The 18166-nt window shown below is 34.4% G+C and overlaps 1 protein-coding gene and 1 long non-coding RNA gene across 2 annotated transcripts in view; both read left to right on the top strand.

Annotated features, from left to right (window-relative positions):
* LOC137490466 (uncharacterized) overlaps positions 1-18166 on the top strand; it is a 57248-nt gene that overhangs the window by 580 nt on the left and 38502 nt on the right. The gene's annotated exons all lie outside the window — the stretch shown is intronic.
* Positions 41-18136, top strand: LOC799006 (serine protease HTRA2, mitochondrial). Its single transcript, XM_073920036.1, has 8 exons — positions 41-72; positions 2904-3108; positions 7802-7996; positions 8097-8129; positions 9706-9814; positions 9898-9967; positions 17361-17458; positions 17544-18136. The coding sequence occupies exons 1-8, from the start codon at positions 41-43 to the stop codon at positions 17747-17749; spliced, it is 948 nt and encodes a 315-aa protein (XP_073776137.1). The 3' UTR covers positions 17750-18136.

Genomic DNA, 18166 nt, shown 5'->3' on the forward strand with positions numbered 1-18166 from the left:
CGCCACCCTCCCGTTTTGTTATTTATCCCGGAAACTGATGATGGCCATAGCAACGACAAGTGCCAGAGGATTGTGAGTTTAAATGCAAACGCATTTAAATCCATAAACAAAGCAGCACGCGTCGCATTTTCATCATGGCATTAGACGTGAAATGAGAATATAAAGAGTTAACCAGATGCACTACAAGCGGTTATAAGTAGCAAAAAACAATTAAATACATAATTTGTAGAGAAAACAAAGAGGCAACCATTTTAATTGCACATACTTACACTTGTGAAATAGAGAAAGAAACTGATCCACATTTGCATTATTTATTAAAAATGTTTCCTTCCTGTTAAAAATAAATATATTTCTAATCTGATATGTAATGGGGAGAAAAAAAGTAGCACAATTTCAGAAGATGTTGGATTCGAACCGGGTTGATAATCAATTGCGTCAAAGATGTTGTTGTGCACATTACGAGGTACGCCACTCAGGCTGTGATGCTGCATAGCTCTTTACTAGGCCCACACAGAATCTGTGCGCACAGAATTCTGCAGATTTTTAGCCTATCATTAATTCTGTTTATTTACTTGAGTAAATGTGTAAATCTGAATTTATTCAGTTTTTATTCAGTAAATTATTACTTTTTATTTAATATATTAAGGTGTAAGTTATGATACTCTGCTGGAAACTCCCAAAATAATTCTGCAGAAATCCTCAGATTTTTACCAAAATTCTCAGCAGAAATAGTAAAATACGTCCGCAGATTCCGTCTGGCCCTGCTCTTTACTCATGTTGTCTCTGTCAATCAAGCATCGATGGGCATAAAGCGTGAATAGCTTATTCCAACTAGGTGCGCTATTTGCAGTTAGCCTAAAAAGACACCCCGAAATTGTCTTTTTCTTCTCCCCCCTCGCAGGGGCCCCAAGTGCGCTCGGGCCACTGGGCCTGTGCCTATAAGGCCCATTGGTTAATCCGGCCCTGAGCGGGGCTTAAGTTCCATTTCCTGGTCACGCCGGCACGGCTAAAGACTCGTTATCAAGACGATTCATTTAAAGCACTGCGAGTCGACTCTTTTATAAATGAATCAACAGTTTTAAACACTGCGCACTTGCAGATTTAAGTCTTAGCTGAATAATTCACTTCACTTAGAGCTGTGTTACACAATACATGGAAGGTCATTCTCAAAAACCCATAATAGAGGCTCTTAAAAAGAAGAATAAACTGAACTGTCTAACTCGAGGGAATGTAACATGAGCATATTTGCAAGTAGTTGTGTGGTTTACCCTAAAAGGAAACTTCTGTCATCATTTCTGATGAGTTTTTTTGACTCTGTTGAACATAAAAGAAGATATTTTTAATAATGCTGAAAACCTGAACATTGACTTCCATAGTAGTTATTTTTCCTGCAATAGAAGTCAATAGCTAGAGGTTTTCAGCATTATTGAAAATGTCTTCTTTTGTGTTTAACAGAAGAAAGAAACTCATAACGATTTCAAATATGCAGAGGGTGAGTAAATGATGGAATCATTTTTATTTTTACTATTAATTTCACTGTTAATTTAAGTTATTGAGTTTAATTTAAAAGCCTCACAAAAATACTTTATTCATTCATTCGTTTATTTTCTTTTCGGATCAGTCCTTTTATTAATCTGGGGTCACCACAGCGGAATGAACCACCAACTTATCCAGCATATGATTTTAAGCAGCGGGTGCCCTCCCAGCTGCAACCCATCTCTGGGAAACATACATACATACTCATTCATACACTACGGACAATTTAGCCTACTCAATTCACCTGTACCGCATGTCTTTGGACTGTGGGGGAAACCATAGCACTCGGAGAAAACCCACGCGAACGCAGGGAGAACATGCAAACTCCACACAGAAATGCCAACTGATTTAGCCGAGGCTCGAACCAGCGACTTTCTTGCTGTGTGGTGACAGCACTACCTACTGCGTCGCCAAATTACTTTATTATTTGATATAAAACTATAATTTTTTTATTTATTAAAATAATTTCCAATTATTAAAAAGCCTTTTCAGTGTCAGTTTTCAGCCAAATGCATCTAGAATTTTCCGTTTCAATCAACAAGCTTCATTTCAGTGCTTCCCTAATCTTGCTTTAAGAGGGTCTTTTTGCATTGCACAACTCAAAAACAAGGCGGCAAAACATCTAATTATTATAAACATTTTAAATTATAAACATTTAATTACTATAAAAATAGAACCAAACCCTTTTCCCCAAATGTCATTATTATTAACAAAATTATTGTTATCAGACATTTATAAAATACTTATTTAACGTGTTGAAGCAACTCAATTCTTAAGTTTATTGGGGGCAACTTGACTGTTTTATGTTCAACTCACTTACATTTATAAAAACAATCAAGTTACCCTAATTCTTTACTTTTTTATCATTTCTATTGTTAAAACATTCTCACATTTCGCAGGGTTGTAAAACCCAACAATGTTTTAACACTACACATATATTTACAATATTTTTTGTTAATTCGGTTTAATTTCTGAATGTTAAGTAATCATAAGTGGTAGTTGTAGTTGTTGTTGTTGTTGTTATTAATAATGCTGTTGTCATTTTCACTGACATTATTACTATCATTATTATTATTGTACTATCTATCTATTATATGTTTTATTTAAATCTTTATTATTCTTGCTTCATTTTTTTGAATTGTTGTATATTTTTATGTTCTCTTGTGTATATACTTTGTTTGACTTGTTCACCCAGTTACCTTTACATGCGCGCGCACAACAGGATTGTTTTTTTCAGCAGGGTGTTTTATGTTGATTTTCTCTATAGAGACTTTTTGGATCACTTGTTTCTATTTTAAGATGACCAGATGGTTTTAGTTTCAGTTGTGTTTGGGAATTGTGACTAATTTTACACTCTTTCTTTTCAGACACCCCTTTTCTGGCCGTGAGGTCCCCATCTCGAATGGCTCTGGCTTTATAATAAGTAGTGATGACCTGATAGTGACAAATGCCCATGTGGTCGCCAACAAGCCTGGTGTTCGTGTCAAACTGACCAATGGTGAGACTTACAACGCCACAGTTCAGGATGTGGACCAGGCTGCAGACATCGCCACCATCAAAATCAATGTTAAGGTACAGATGGAGCTTTGAGGTTGTACTGTTAACATATGTAATCTTTTGGGGATATTTAATTTTTTAATTAGGGATGCACCGATCCTGATACTTGGATTGGATATCGGTTCAATACTGCATATTTTTACTGCAAATCCCATCTTGCACGTGCTCTATATTCTGTGTAATTTATAAGCAAAGAAAAGCCAAAAAGTTAGCCTTTTATAAGACAGTAGAAAGTTGTCTTGTAGGCCTACTGTATCCCAAATGTTTTGAAGCCATTCTATAGTTTAATGTGAAGTACACACTGTTAAAAATTGTCCCGTTAAAAAACAGTAAAATACTGGCAGCTGCTGTTGCCAGCAATGTACTGTTATTTTACAGTATGTCGCTGTAAAAATACATGAACTACATTGATTTACACAATACTCAAGGGAACTCATTTTGTTCACTGAAAGCAACTGCCTCAAATTGGTCAACTGCTGAATGAGTTTATGAAGTATTGTGCTATACATGCTCAGAAGTATACTTATAATGATAACTTATTTTAGTTAATTAGAAAAGTTCGGTTTAACTCTAACGTCTCATTTTTCACAACAGCACACAAACATGTAAATCTGGAACTACCAGAGATTCTGACTGCATCAGCAACTAAACAGCCGCTATCCTTAAATAGAGAAACATGCAGAACAACATCAGCAGTTCACTGTTCATCTTTAACTCATACACTGGCTCTACTCTTCTCCACAACGGTGACACACAGAAGAAATTAGCTTCAGGTTTTACAGTAAAATACTGTTTTTTCCTTTATTTAACAGTAAACTATGTCAGCTGTGGTTGCCAGCAATCTACTGTTTTTTTACAGTCTATTTCCGTAGTTTAAATTAACAGTATATTACTGTTAAAATACATTTTACACTGAGATTTTACCTCTCACACCTTTAACCCTTTAAACCCCAGAGCATATACTTCAGTTTTAATTGAAGTGTCCACACTACTGAGTGTTCAAGAAACGTGTAGCAAAGCTGAAGTAAATGAATTAATCAAACGACTAATTAAATGATGATTGAGGATTAACGATGAACAAATGAAGAAATACTGAAGGGAAAAAACAAGAACAGAACATACAAAACTACAACTTTAGTCACAGCATTATAATAAAATAACCTGAAGGTCAACAAATGATTAAATCATTTAAATGATCAGCGGATGATTAAACAACTCTACAAACATCATCACCAGCTTCACTTATTACTGAAACGTTTATTTTTGTGTAACATCTACTAAAGTTCTTCTTGAGAGTAAGGGTAACATTTTACGTCACCATCATGGAGAACAGAGTTTGCTTTAGTTGGGCTTTTAGCCCTGACATCATTATCAATAATATATTTTGGCTGCTGCAATTGTTAGGAGCTTCGTTTAAAAAACTTACTTGATGTGGCAAGCCAGCCAAAAACCTAAATAATGTCTGGTAATGTTTATGTTGCTATTAAATGCCAGAATCTGTTCTAATTTAATGTAATATTATTTACTGCTCTTATTCAACGTTAATTCTATTGTTTCACAATATATGTGGCAATGATTTCTAGAAGTTTTTAAGAATATCTTGGACAAAAACACTTTGCTCTATGATGTAAGTTGCACTCAAACAGACATCAATAATCAGCATATGAACCTCAACTATGGTGACAAGTAACAAAATTAACAGTTTAACTCACAAACAGGCAACTAAAAGTCTAAACATAAATAAAAGCAGAATAAAACGCAAATAAAGAAAACTGTAAGACCATTATACTACATTTATTCATGCCGCAATGCATGCTGGGAAATTTGTACTGTGCCACAACCAGCATGCATTGCAGTATGAAACATTTTAATTGTTACCATTGTTGAAGTACAAGGTCTGATTCATGAGGTCTGAGTGTGTCTTTATCTTAACTGAACTGTGTTTGTATGTTACAGTATCTCTTAACTGTAAAGTAATTATATAAGTATCTTTTATGTTTCCACTGATTAATTAAATTAATATCTGCAACTATAGAATACAGAATACTACTGTTTTAGTGAAAAAACATTATTTTACTGTGGAATCTGACCGTTTTTTAACAGCAATTTTTTACAGTGCAGATCAATATTCACATGGTTAAATTCATGTTCAGTTCTGCGCTCCCCTCCGCTGCACCTGTCAATCATTCTCCGTTTATTTACAATTCAAACTGCGTGTCACGTTCATGACAACATGAAAAACTTTCTCCAACACTATTTGTCCCTGTTAATTTAAATAAATATAAATTTATTATATTACATTATATTAATTTATTATAATATAATATATATTATATTGGTTCATTTCGACCTGAAACGACGAGTTCATTTCTGTTTCTAAATCATGTAGCTGTTAGATCAGCAGATCGCATTCGCAACACTGGAACTGAGTGGGTTATTACCTGCTCTTCACACACAAAGTAGGCCTACCTGAAATTTAAAACTAGAAAAGGCTCAATAATACATTGGACAGATCCTTAACGCACTGATTTCTTCCCTTTTTACTGCTGTTTTGGATTGGAAGCTGTCTCAGTGATGCATCAAGCACTTCATTCACACACCGGCTGATGTGACGTGTGCCGCTCTGTAAAATTATTCTGTAACATTAAAAGTTTCTGTTTTCTCATCCTTCCGACTGAGTTTATTCTTTCGAGGGGAATACTTTTAGGATAGTTTGTAAGCCTGGCTCATTGTGGTCAAAGTTGTTGATTAAATTAATAAAAGTGAAACTGACAGGTGCAATATAGATTTTAATTAACAGAAAATTATTTAGCCTAGTACCGGCTGCTCTGAAAACTGTGAATATTTGACTAATTTTATTTATATCAATAGTTTATTTAAGAGACCAGTTTGTGTTTTGATTAGAGTCAATAGTGGTAGCCTGTTGCAGAGTTCAAAGAAAAATCTTACTATTAAAAAAGGAAACATAAGCTGGACCACATCACCATAGAAACTGTATTATGCTTAAATAAATGGCACAGTATCAGGATCGGATCTGTATTGGTCGATACTCAGAATTTTGGGATCGAAATCGAATCAGTCCCAAAAAGATGGTATCGGTGCATCATTATTTTTATTGAGTCATAGTTTAATATGGTAAGGGCAAGGACTTATTTTATTTTATTAATTTACATTTTTAGTAAAAGGTCTTTATCAAATGAGTAATTTCTTTTTGAATTTTGTTCATTTAAGAATTAAACCTATAGAATCAAAATTGTGTCACTGTTAGTACATTAAAAGTGTGAGGTCAATATGATTTTAATGTTTTTTATGGCTCTACATTAACTTTTTTGATCACCAGCCTATATGGCTAGTAGTTTTTCAACTTTACTAGCCACTCGCCATTTTCACTTTTGTTTTTGGGAAAATATATTTGCAAAATTACTTGATTTAGATGTGTTGTGTATGACTTTGCTCAATGAGCATGAGTGGTAGTGGTTTGATGGTGTTGCTTTGTAGTTATTTCAGGGCTCAACGTTAGGGTTGTACCAATTTTTTCTCTGACCACACTGGAAAATAAATAAATAAATAAATAAATAAATAAATATTTCTTAGCCAAAAATGTTAAATAATTTAAAAATTTCAAAAACTAGCAAAATATATGTTTTAATATGCACACACTTTTTATTAAATAAAACTAAACTAACAATTATTGTCATGTAGCCTGTCTAAAACTATGCAAAGTAGTCTGTCCTAGCTCCAAGACCAAGGTCTCAGATCAGCAGTTAACTATACATTAAATTTAATCTATTAAATCAATGTTACTGAAAAGAATGATAATTAAACCATATTAACAAAAAGAAAGCAGGTGAAAAACATACCGTGTGCAATAATGAAAGGATGATCAAACGCACACAGTTAACATTAGGCCCATTAATAATCTGTTCAAAGATTGTTTAAAGCTGAAGCTGCAACTGCTGCTGCATACATAAAATACCTTCTTTTTTAAAAAATCTCGAGCTCTTGAAAATGGTGGATGTGTATCACTTTTTGTCAAGTCTATTTCAAACAGAACCGATCGCAGCATTGTGTTTCCGGTCAAGGTTGCTTCACGCAAGGAAATGGGATCGTGCACGCTTTTAAAAAATTGCGCGCGTCACATAACATTCTGTATTTATCTGCTTTCTTTTGCTTGCGTGAACACAGTTGTTTTTGTCAGTCGGGCTGCTTCTCATTTCTAGAGGTTCATCCTTATTGTTGAACCCTACTTTTAAAAAAAATACAATTTAAAAATGATTTTCGACCAGCCAAAGTGGATAGTGGGAGTGGCTGTCTAATCCGCCACAGCTAAAGTCTACCTGCGGTTGGTGGGTGTTAATGTCAAGCCCTGGTGTTAACCCATTAATCTGTTTATACTGTATTTAGGCTACATACACGCTGTAATATTTCAGGAGGAACGGCCGCATACAAATATGGAAATAAACTCGAAATTGTGATAACTTTAGTGACATTTGGTTTTGTATCCTCAGATTTTTAAACGCAGTAATATTACAGCAACTAAAGAATAATTATAGTCAACAATTTTAGGTAAACCAACAGTAACAGAGGAGGCTTTTATGTTTGGAAAGCCATTTTTGCAATTGATTTTTGACAGTTTTCTTTTACCACAGTTCTAGTACATGGCCATATAGTCTTACATAGTGTCATTGTGTTCTCTGTCTTGTCCCAGAATCCTTTACCAACGTTGCGTCTTGGCAAGTCATCTGATGTGCGTCAAGGTGAATTTGTGGTTGCCATGGGGAGCCCCTTTTCTCTTAAAAACACCATCACATCTGGAATTGTCAGCTCTGCACAGAGAGGCAGTAAAGAACTGGGTCTCTCCAACTCCAACATGGACTACATCCAGACGGACGCTACCATTGATGTAAGAGCACTGGAAACTGGGTGGTGTTGCATGCAAAAAAAATGTATGTCATCATTTAATGAATTGCATTCCATCACTCAATCACAATTCTGCTTTACAGTTTGGAAATTCAGGAGGGCCTCTCATAAACCTGGTGAGTCGCTGACATTTACTCAAAAAACTGCTTCTGCCTTTTGGTTTAAAGGGTCACGAAACACCAAAACACATTTTTGAGATGTCAATAGTCATATATATGTTCCACACTGCTAAAAACACTCTTAGGACACATATTTAACAATAAAAGTGAAGAATTGGTTGTTTTTGCGTTATTTCAAACAAATTTGTTCTTCCGGTTTGAAAAGAAATTTTGAAGCTACGTCAAGGCCATGAGCTCCTTGTGTGAATTCCAGCATGGAGACTGGGTGTCTGTATCGGCGGGTACAATGTGACGTCTTTGAGCTTTCATCATTAATTCAAGAGAAAGACGAACCAATCAGCGCGCTCTATTGTGAATGAGGTGCAGCTTTATTAATATGCATGATAGCTTCAAAAACTACCTGTTACAGTATTCAGAGAGACGCGACGTTGTGTTGCTTACCGTAAATAAAACAAGTGGAAGAAGAAGAATTGTTCAGAGACATGGGTCGTCAGTGTTGTTTATAAACGTGCCACAATAAAGGTTTTGTTTTCATTTTCCCGCAGTGAGAAAGGACCCACATTTGTGGACTACAGTGGTCTTCTAACACGCAACAAAAATGTTTGTAAGGAACATTTTTACCCGAGAGCTTTTTGTATTATAAATGGTGAAATCCAGATTTGCCACTCGTCTTCCTATAAAAAAAATCGCAAATCCAGTTCGTATTGATTGTCCTGTCTCTACGGATTTGGTAAGTAAGCAATTGGTGTACCTTGTTATTCAGATGGCAAAGTAGGCCATTAAAACTACACTCTTCTAGCAGTTCCTTGGATCCAATATGTCGTTTGTCATGGGGGGCACGCATGAAATGTTCTTGAATGAAAATGAAAGTGCCAAACTGCAGTTAAAGTCGACAAATTAAGAATGAAACTCCCCAAAATTACATGACACTCCAGAAGAAACGTGGATAGCGTGGTGACACAATGACGTTAATCGTATTATGTGCTTTAACATGTAAAACGGGATCATGAAATAAACATTCAAAAAGCAACTTATGTAAACACCTTAATCATATTGTTGTTTTAATCAGATTAAGGCAAATAGTTAGATTACTGATGTCCACAAAATCATTACTTTATCTGTTAAACTGACAAGTGTAACACAAACTACTCTCCTGTCTTCATTTGGAGTAAAAATTCCAAGTAACTCAACACAAGCAAAGGCAATTGTAGGCATAATAGTAGGAGTATTAGGGTAGGAGTATTTATAGCCACAGACATGCAACCTTTTTCAGGGGTAGAAAACTCCGGTTTTAGGCATTTAATTAGTGTGCTAGAACCACACTACGAAATCCCAAGTAGAACGTATCTCACAGCTACGGTGGTACCCTCCTTGTACAATAAGGTGAAGGAGAAAGTTATCAGTGCACATTTAGTAGTTGACTACAGATTGCTGGACCTTCAGAGGAACACAGAGCTTCATGACTGTCATATTAAGAACGTGAATTGTTTTCAAATGTTCATCAATATTGTATTGTACTGGCCATACTCTAGCCTTATGTAATAAACTGATGTGTCATGTTTGTACTCTTCAGGATGGTGAGGTCATCGGCATTAATACCATGAAAGTGACAGCAGGGATTTCCTTCGCTATTCCCTCAGACAGAGTCCGTCTCTTCCTTGACCGATCTGCAGACAAACAGAGTAAGAATGACCTCACAGCTGCTTGCTTTTGTCTGTGACAGCATTTTTTTCACTGACAGATGGGTATTGGGTTTTTTTTTTAGACTCTTGGTTTGGAGAATCGGGATGGAAAAGGCGTTACATTGGAGTGATGATGTTGACTTTGACCCCCAGGTGCCAAACACTTTTATTACAATTTTACAGGAGAGCAAAATTCATACATTATGGAATCTACAGATTTTTGTTATTTACCACTAGATTTGGCTCTTAGAAATTCAAGTGCTGGAATACCTGGAAAATTGGCTTGTTCTGTTGAAAAGTGCTTAATTTATCAAGGAGAATTTGTATGCAATTTTCACGCCCCAAAAATAAAAATGTTTGTGAATTTTTGTGACAATTTAATGCAAAAATACCCGCACAATCTACCGTGATTCCGAAGCAGTGATTTAAATGATATGAGAAGTGGCCAATCACAGTCAACCTTGTTTAGTTTTACCTGAAATGTAAGGGCGGGACAAAGGCCTTTCTGTGTTGCAGTGACAGAAAAAAACTACTCAAAAACAAATGTATTATGGGAATAATGCTTTTCAGATGTTTTTACTATGTTATTAGCAAGAGTAATTAAACCGTGGACATACTTTCTGCCATTTCAATGATCTACACTGTAAAAAAAAATCGTAAAAAAAAGGTCAAATGACTGGCAGCTACGACTGCCAAACAAAAACCATAAAATTACAGTAAAATTTCTTTGTTTAAATAAAGTGCAAAAAATAATAAATCTACAGATATTGTCATTAAAATTTTTACAGAAAAACACTTATTTTACAGACTTTTCCTAGATTATTACTATCAAATCCATTTAATAAAGTAACACAATAAGAGTTTTACAGAGAAACACTGTTATTTTACAGACTTTTCCTAGATTATTATGATCGAACGCTATCAATAAAGTGACTGCACTAAAAGTTCAAGAGAAAACAACGCTATTTAATTTTTTTTTTTTTGCAATTAAACGCCTTTAATAAAATGCCAAGACATGCTTTTGGTCGTAATTTAACAGTTTTATTTTGGATCAAAAAAGTTTGGAAAAAACATCAAGTGAGATACAACTGATTAAAATTCTCACAACTATAACATTACATTTTATTGAATAGTATTACTTTAAAACATATAGAGGTTTACGTTGTATGAAATGATTCAGTTCCAAATCTTAAATGAAATGGAACTGTAACGTTAAGGGGACGTTGAGAAAGAGGTGCAGATTCAAATGCAGGTTTATTACACAGAGATGGTCAGGCAAACAAGTCAACACACGGGCAAACTGCAAACAGATGTATGCAGTGAATCCAGAGTCATGGTCAAATAACAAGCAAATGATCAGTCCTAGCAGCAAACAACGTAAACAATTTACAAACAAAGCAAGGCAAAAGAAGAGAACCGCGTCATAATGTTCACAGTAGCAGTATAACAAGACTAAGCAATTGGTGCGTGCGTCTGTGCTGCTTTTAAAGTGCATGTAATCAGTTCATAACGATCCTCCGACTATGTGTTTGCAATCAGCAGAATCTGAAACAGGTGTATGTGAGCACTCTTAGTGTGTTACTTTATTAGATGGATTTGTTCGTAATAATTTAGAAATAAATGACATATTTTCCAATATTCAAAGTGATATCGGACGGTCACTGTTTGCAGATGACGGAGCTCTGTGGAAGAGAGGAAGGAATGTTAAACATGTTAAACAAAAGATACAAGAAGCTGTAAAGTTAGTGGAAGAATGGTCATATTCATGGGGTTTCAAGTTATCAGTTGAAAAGACAAAAACTGTATTATTTACTAGGAAAAAAATCTGCGACATAGAAATTAATATGTATGGACAGAAACTGGAGCAGGTAAAGTCATTTAAATTTTTGGGAATGTGGCTTGATACAAAACTAACTTGGAATGAACATATTATCCAGCTAGTTAACAAATGCAAAAAAGTATTAAATATAATGAGGTGTCTGTCTGGAACTGAATGGGGAGCGAGTAGAAATGCGTTAAGAAACATATATGTAGCATTGGTTCGATCAGTATTAGACTATGGGTGTTTCATATATGGAAGAGCTTCTAAGTCTAATCTGCAAAAAATAGAAGTTATACAAGCCCAGGCATTAAGAATATGTTGTGGAGCTTATAAAACTACTCCAATCTCAGCACTTCATGTAGAAATGGGAGAAATACCACTGGAGCTAAGAAGGAAACAAATAATGATGAATTATTGGATAAATCTACAAGGGCAGAAAATAAATAGTAATCCAGCAAAAAGAGTTCTTATTCCAAGATGGGAATATGAAAAAAACAAAACTCTCTTTTTTGGAAGAGATAGCATGGAAGTAGCTAAAGAGATGGAATTAATTGATAAAGGCTTTAACAAAACAGTACCAATAGCAACAACACCACCATGGTTATATCCATTAGGATTAGTTGATTTGGAATTACTTAGCAATAGCCAGGACTATAGAAACATCGCTAATATGTCTGGAATAATTGAAGATAAAATTATGACAAAATATAAAGAATATACAGAAGTATACACAGATGGGTCAGTAAATTTGGATTTGGGCAGAACAGGGTTTGGTGTATTTGTACCAAAATTAGACATATCAATTAAGAAAAGAACAACCAATTACCTAACAATATATACAGTAGAACTGATGGCTATAATTGCTGCGCTTTATTGGATAGAGGAAAGTGGATTAAAGAAAGTAGTTATATGTTCAGATTCCTATTCAGCATTAAGTTCAATCAAGTCAATGACATCAAAGAACAGACAGGATTGCATATATGAAATATATGAAATTTTATTTAGACTTCAGAGAGCAAATATTAGAATAGTATTTTTGTGGATTCCAGCACATATAGGAATTAAAGGAAATGAAACAGCAGATTTTTTAGCTAAGGAAGCATGCAAACTAGACGAAATTATGAATATCTTGTTAAGTAAAACAGAAGCAAAAGTTATAGTGAAGAAGAATATATTAAAACAGTGGCAGTATAATTGGGATAGGGATATAACGGGTAGACATTACTATAGATTACAAGAGAAAGTAGGAAATTGGAGGAAAGGTAAAGGAAATAATAAAATAGAAGGAATAATAACACGGTTAAAAATGGGACACACAGGCTTAAATAAAACATTACATTTAATAGGAAAACATCCAACTGGATTGTGTGATGATTGTCAGGAGGAGGAATCAGTTGAACATGTTTTATGTTGCTGCAAGAAATTCATAATAGAAAGAGAAATATTAAAGAAAGAAATTATAAAACAAAACTTTTCAGAAATCAGCGTAAAAATTATACTTGGAAACGATAACAATGAAAGTTTAGTGAAATATCTAAGGAATACAGGATTAATTAACAGGATTTAAAAGAATAAAGATGTAGGTAAAAAATTTTTTTTTTTTTTTTCCCTCCGGGAGGTAGCAAACTCAGGCTCACACTCCAGTACAGTAGGTGGCGGTAATGCACCAAAAGTTGGATGCCGACTGCCATAAAACAGCAAAGAAGAAGAAGAAGAAGAATTTAGAAAAAGTCTGTAAAATAACAGTGTTTCTCTGTAAACATTTTAATAAAAATATCTGTAGATTTATTACTTTTTGAACTTTTTTTCAACAAAGAAATTTTACCTTAATTTTATGGTTTTTGTTTGGCGGCCGTAGCTGCCAGTCATTTAACTTTTTTTTTTTTTTTTTTTTTTTACAGAATAAGTAATTACAATTTATTACTTTAATTTTACGGAATTTTAAATGTACTTAAAAAACAGGAAAAAAACACTGTAAATAATACATAAATTTTTTTGTAAAAAACAGACAAATTGCTGTAATTTGTCATTACTTATAGTACATAAAATAACAGTCAAGCCGTTAACTTACAGATAATGTTTGTAATTTTTACCAACTTTTGAATATAATTTAAAATAACAGAAAAAATACTGTATAAATAATACTGTAATTTCCCTCTATAAAAAACACAAATGTCAGTAATTTGTCTTTAATAATAAAGTACCTAAAATAAAAGTCAAACGGTTAATTTAGAGAGATTGGTTGTCATTTTACTAAGTTTTGAATATAATGTGAAATGACAAAAAATTACTGTAAAAAATTTAAGGATATTTTCTGTAAAAAAATTTTTTTACAGTGTACACACACATTTTGCTCTCTTCTCTTCACTCTGTTCTTCTGACTTGTCTGTCACTCTACTGAATGTTGGTGAGGGAATGCAGGTATTGCGCAATCACTCATTTCTGCAAACGTATCGAGCGTTTTATTGTAACATGAGAGCGCAGTCATGTACATTAATCATAAAAACAGATATGCGAGCTCTTAAATAGGCTTTTTCAAATTAACTGCAAGTCCTCTCATCATCTCGTGTGTGTGCTCAGACTGTATACAATTGCGATCTCCTCAATATTAAAGTAGAAATTATTTATCTTTGCTCCTTGACTAAAAAAAGTATTTGGATTACAGACTTTTCATTAGGCTGTATCATCAAGTAAACCTTACTTTGAGCAAAGTTGGGACTTTTTATATTTCTTTACGACAAAAGAATTATGCTAGAAATGTTTCTGTTTGAGGTATTTGTGGGATTTATACACAGCAGCTGTATTCTGATCTGTCTTAAAGCATCACTGAATTGTACAGGCATTACAGGTCAAAGCAATCTGCTGTTACATTTAACATGATAAACAATAAGGCTCTTCAAACACTGCTTTAAGAAAAGCAGTGTTGTCATATTTCAAATACCTAGAGTTAAACAAAGTCATTTGCTTTATTATTTTATTACTGACAGTGTACTTGTCTTTTTTTGTAAAATTATTTCAGTTTAAGATCAAGTGTAAAATAATATTTCCATGTGCTGTACAGCTATTTAAGAAACAAATTTGCCATATTGTAAAGACGATGAGCAAATAAGAAAAATAGTGTAAAATATGTAAATAAAAGGCTAAATTTAAATCTTTTAATCCTATATTTTAATTAAACCTTTCAAATAGGGGTGTCAAAATTAATTGTTTCTTCGATGCACACGCGGACAGTTCGGTATCGGTTCTGTAATAATCATAACCGATTATTGTGTACTGACGTCATTTATCTCATATGCGTTCTGTCGCGAGGGAGGCGAGCGCGAGTATTTACAACACTCTAACTACTTAAAACTCAAACTGTGCACAATTTCACTGCGTGTGTGTTCGCTGGACAGCTGACATTTATAACAAAAGCCCCTATTTCACTGCGACTGAGAGAATGAAAGTACTCCATTTCTCTTTCTCTCTCTCTCTTACACACACACACTGACACACACACTGACACACACACACACACAAACTCACTCACTCACTCACTTGCACATCTCCAGTCAACATACAGTGGTGTTTTCTTTCTAAATTAATTGACTTTTCTTATTCCCAATACTTTTACTCAGTTGGTGACAGTTCTAGTTACTTGTTCAAAGAATTATTTCATTAAACCAAATGATTTAATATTTTCTTATTAATCATAAGTAAATGAATGAATAAATGGATAATAAATAATGGAATAATTGTATAATTTATTCATTTTGGTTTAGTTTTAAACGTGTATCAATTTCTTTATTTTGGTTAGTTTGTAACCAAACTGTTTTAGAGTATCCAAATACCAATTTAGAGACCTCTGGGGAAAAAAAATATTTGTAGTTAATTCTATGTTGAATAGAAAAAATCATTTATATCTCTTTTTCTAAAATGTATACTTGATGTTTTTGTATTTAACAATTATGAGTGAAACTTTTGTATTTTGAGCAGTTTCTCAGTAAAATTCAAGATGGATACACAGACAGACAGACAGACAGACAGACAGACTGACTGACTGACAGACAGACAGACAGACAGACAGACAGACAGACAGACTGACTGACTGACTGACTGACTGACTGACAGACAGACTGACTGACTGATAGTTTGATAGATAGACAGAGATAACAAAAGTACACACATCCTTTAAAGAAGTACAGCCTCAAAAATGTAATAAATTAAAAAGTACCCGTTTCAACCTCAGTCCCAAAGACACGCGGTATAGATGAATAATAATTCAACTGAACTGGCAGTGTATAAGTGTGTGTGTGAATGTGAGTGAGTATAGGTGTTTCCTAGTACTGGGTTGCAGATGAAATGGTATCCACTGTTTAAAACTAATTCTGGAATAATTATATTTTTATTCATAAATTGCCCAGCATACTTACATTTTGTTTTTGAAAAAAAATTGTTAATAGGAAAATTTAATAAAACTTATCAGAAATAAAGGAAATAAACCACAATGCATAATTTTTTTATAAAGTATTTGATTGTTTTAGTATTAAATGTACAAATCTTTACAAAAAAGCACTATATTTCGTGGTATTACAATGAAAGACAAGAGAAAGCCTGTTCAGAATGATCAGAAGTGGACAAAAGACTTAAGCATTAAACCGCATGCTTTTAAACTGGAACGTGTCTCTCTTGTCTACCTGTGATCTGAACGAGCAAAATGTGTTTTATTATCATGTAAACAGGGCAGCATCAGTCATGTTAGATTTAACGTCTCCCTCTGTCACATCTGCGTAGTCATCCTAGCCTTTCTCATTGTAATCTTCATTAACTAAACCATGTACAGTGCGCAATAGCCTTGAAAAGGCCACGCAGTGCAGCACACAGGTGCACAATGAGGAAATATGGACTGACTGCATCAAAACTGTTCATATTGCGCAATGACACGAAATAATATTGATCGCGCCACCAAACACATGAAAATAAAAGTAACGTGCGTGAATTAAAAAATGTAAGGAGCAGAAAGTACAGATATTTGTGTAAAAATGTAAGTAAAAAGTAGTCAAAGAAATAAGTAGTGGAGTAAAGTACTGATACTAGAAAAATCTACTTAAGTACAGTAACAAAGTATTTGTACTTCCCATCTCTGTAGATATATCAGCATAACAATCAATATTACATTCGCTTCAACAAAAAACACCTCAACAAAACATTCATACTACTTCAATTGCATAGAGCAGGGGTGGCCAACACTGTTCCTGGAGATCTACCTTCCTGCAGAGTTCAGTTGCAACCCATATCAAACACACCTGCCTGTAATTATCACGTGGTGTTCAGGTCCTAATTAATTTGTTCAGGTGTGTTTGATATGGGTAGCAACTGAAATCTGCAAGAAGGTAGATCTCCAGGAACAGGGTTGGCCACCCCTGGCATAGAGTGTGACAAAAGAAATGCTGTTAATTTGCAATGCATTGAATTAATTTATCAGTACATGCTGTAATGAATCAGATTAAATGTGTGTTATGGATATTAAAAGATATCCACAGGCCTGACTAAAAAGAAATTGCTCATAAATTTTGGTCATAAAATGTGCAGACACTGGTTAATAATCAATCGTATTAGCTCACGTGTGTTTGTGCACACTGTTACATGGATTACATTTTTTCGTATTTCCCTGTGCACACACTCCTGTGTTTGCACTGAAGTGAGTCTTTTATTATCTTTAAATTCTCTTTTTCCCCTCCTCAGTATAATCGAAGAGCTAAGGATGCGAGACCCGTCCTTCCCTGATGTTTCTCATGGAGTTCTCATCCACCGTGTGATTGTAGGATCTCCAGCCAACAGATGTGCTGCTCTCTGAACATGATGTTATCAGCTGTTGATTAAGGCATCCTATTGATGATGTCATTTCCTGTTTTCTGTTTTGCAGAGCCGGAATGAAGCCAGGAGATGTTATTATTGAGATCAATGGGGTAAAGGTGAACACGTCGGAGGAGATATATAATGCTGTGAGGACCAGCGAAAGCTTAAATGTGGTGGTCCGCCAGGGGGCCGACCTGCTCATGCTGCACATGACCCCAGAGTCCACAGAGCGACATCAAGTCAAGTTTTTAGTAAGATTAAGAAATGGTGAGTAATGAGAAGCTGTCATAGTTGGAGCTGTTGTAAGAAAGGAATCATCTAAAGAGTTGAACAGTTTTAGCAAACGCTGGACATTCGTGTAGTAAACGTGTTTCTGAAAGCGTATGAAATAATGTGGATGATTCAGACTTCTGTACACTGGATAAACCTCAGTGTGTCTGCGCAAACTACACTATCAGTATTGATTTGAAGGAATATCACTGAATATTTTGTTTAGGATTGTCATGATGGCAACAAACACTCAAAGACCTTAATAAAACTGGGTGCTCTTATTGTGAAAATGCTGATGTTTTGTATTGAGTCTCACATTCTCATGTTACGACGTTTGTATTTTAATACATTTTTCTGAACAGCTCTGATTTCACAATAAACCATTGGAATATTTATGGATGATTTGCTTATGTCGCAGTGAC

Source organism: Danio rerio, chromosome 13 (genome assembly GCF_049306965.1).
Source record: "Danio rerio strain Tuebingen ecotype United States chromosome 13, GRCz12tu, whole genome shotgun sequence".
Taxonomy (NCBI): Eukaryota; Metazoa; Chordata; class Actinopteri; order Cypriniformes; family Danionidae; genus Danio; species Danio rerio.

What these genes read in the sequence shown, in the direction of transcription:
- LOC799006 (XM_073920036.1), top strand. Translation starts at nt 41, where the DNA reads ATGGCCATAGCAACGACAAGTGCCAGAGGATT. An exon ending in GAGGGCCTCTCATAAACCTG is followed by an intron (nt 8,130 to 9,705) that starts GTGAGTCGCTGA and finishes TGTACTCTTCAG; the next exon opens with GATGGTGAGGTCATCGGCAT. An exon ending in ATGTTGACTTTGACCCCCAG is followed by an intron (nt 9,968 to 17,360) that starts GTGCCAAACACT and finishes TCCCCTCCTCAG; the next exon opens with TATAATCGAAGAGCTAAGGA.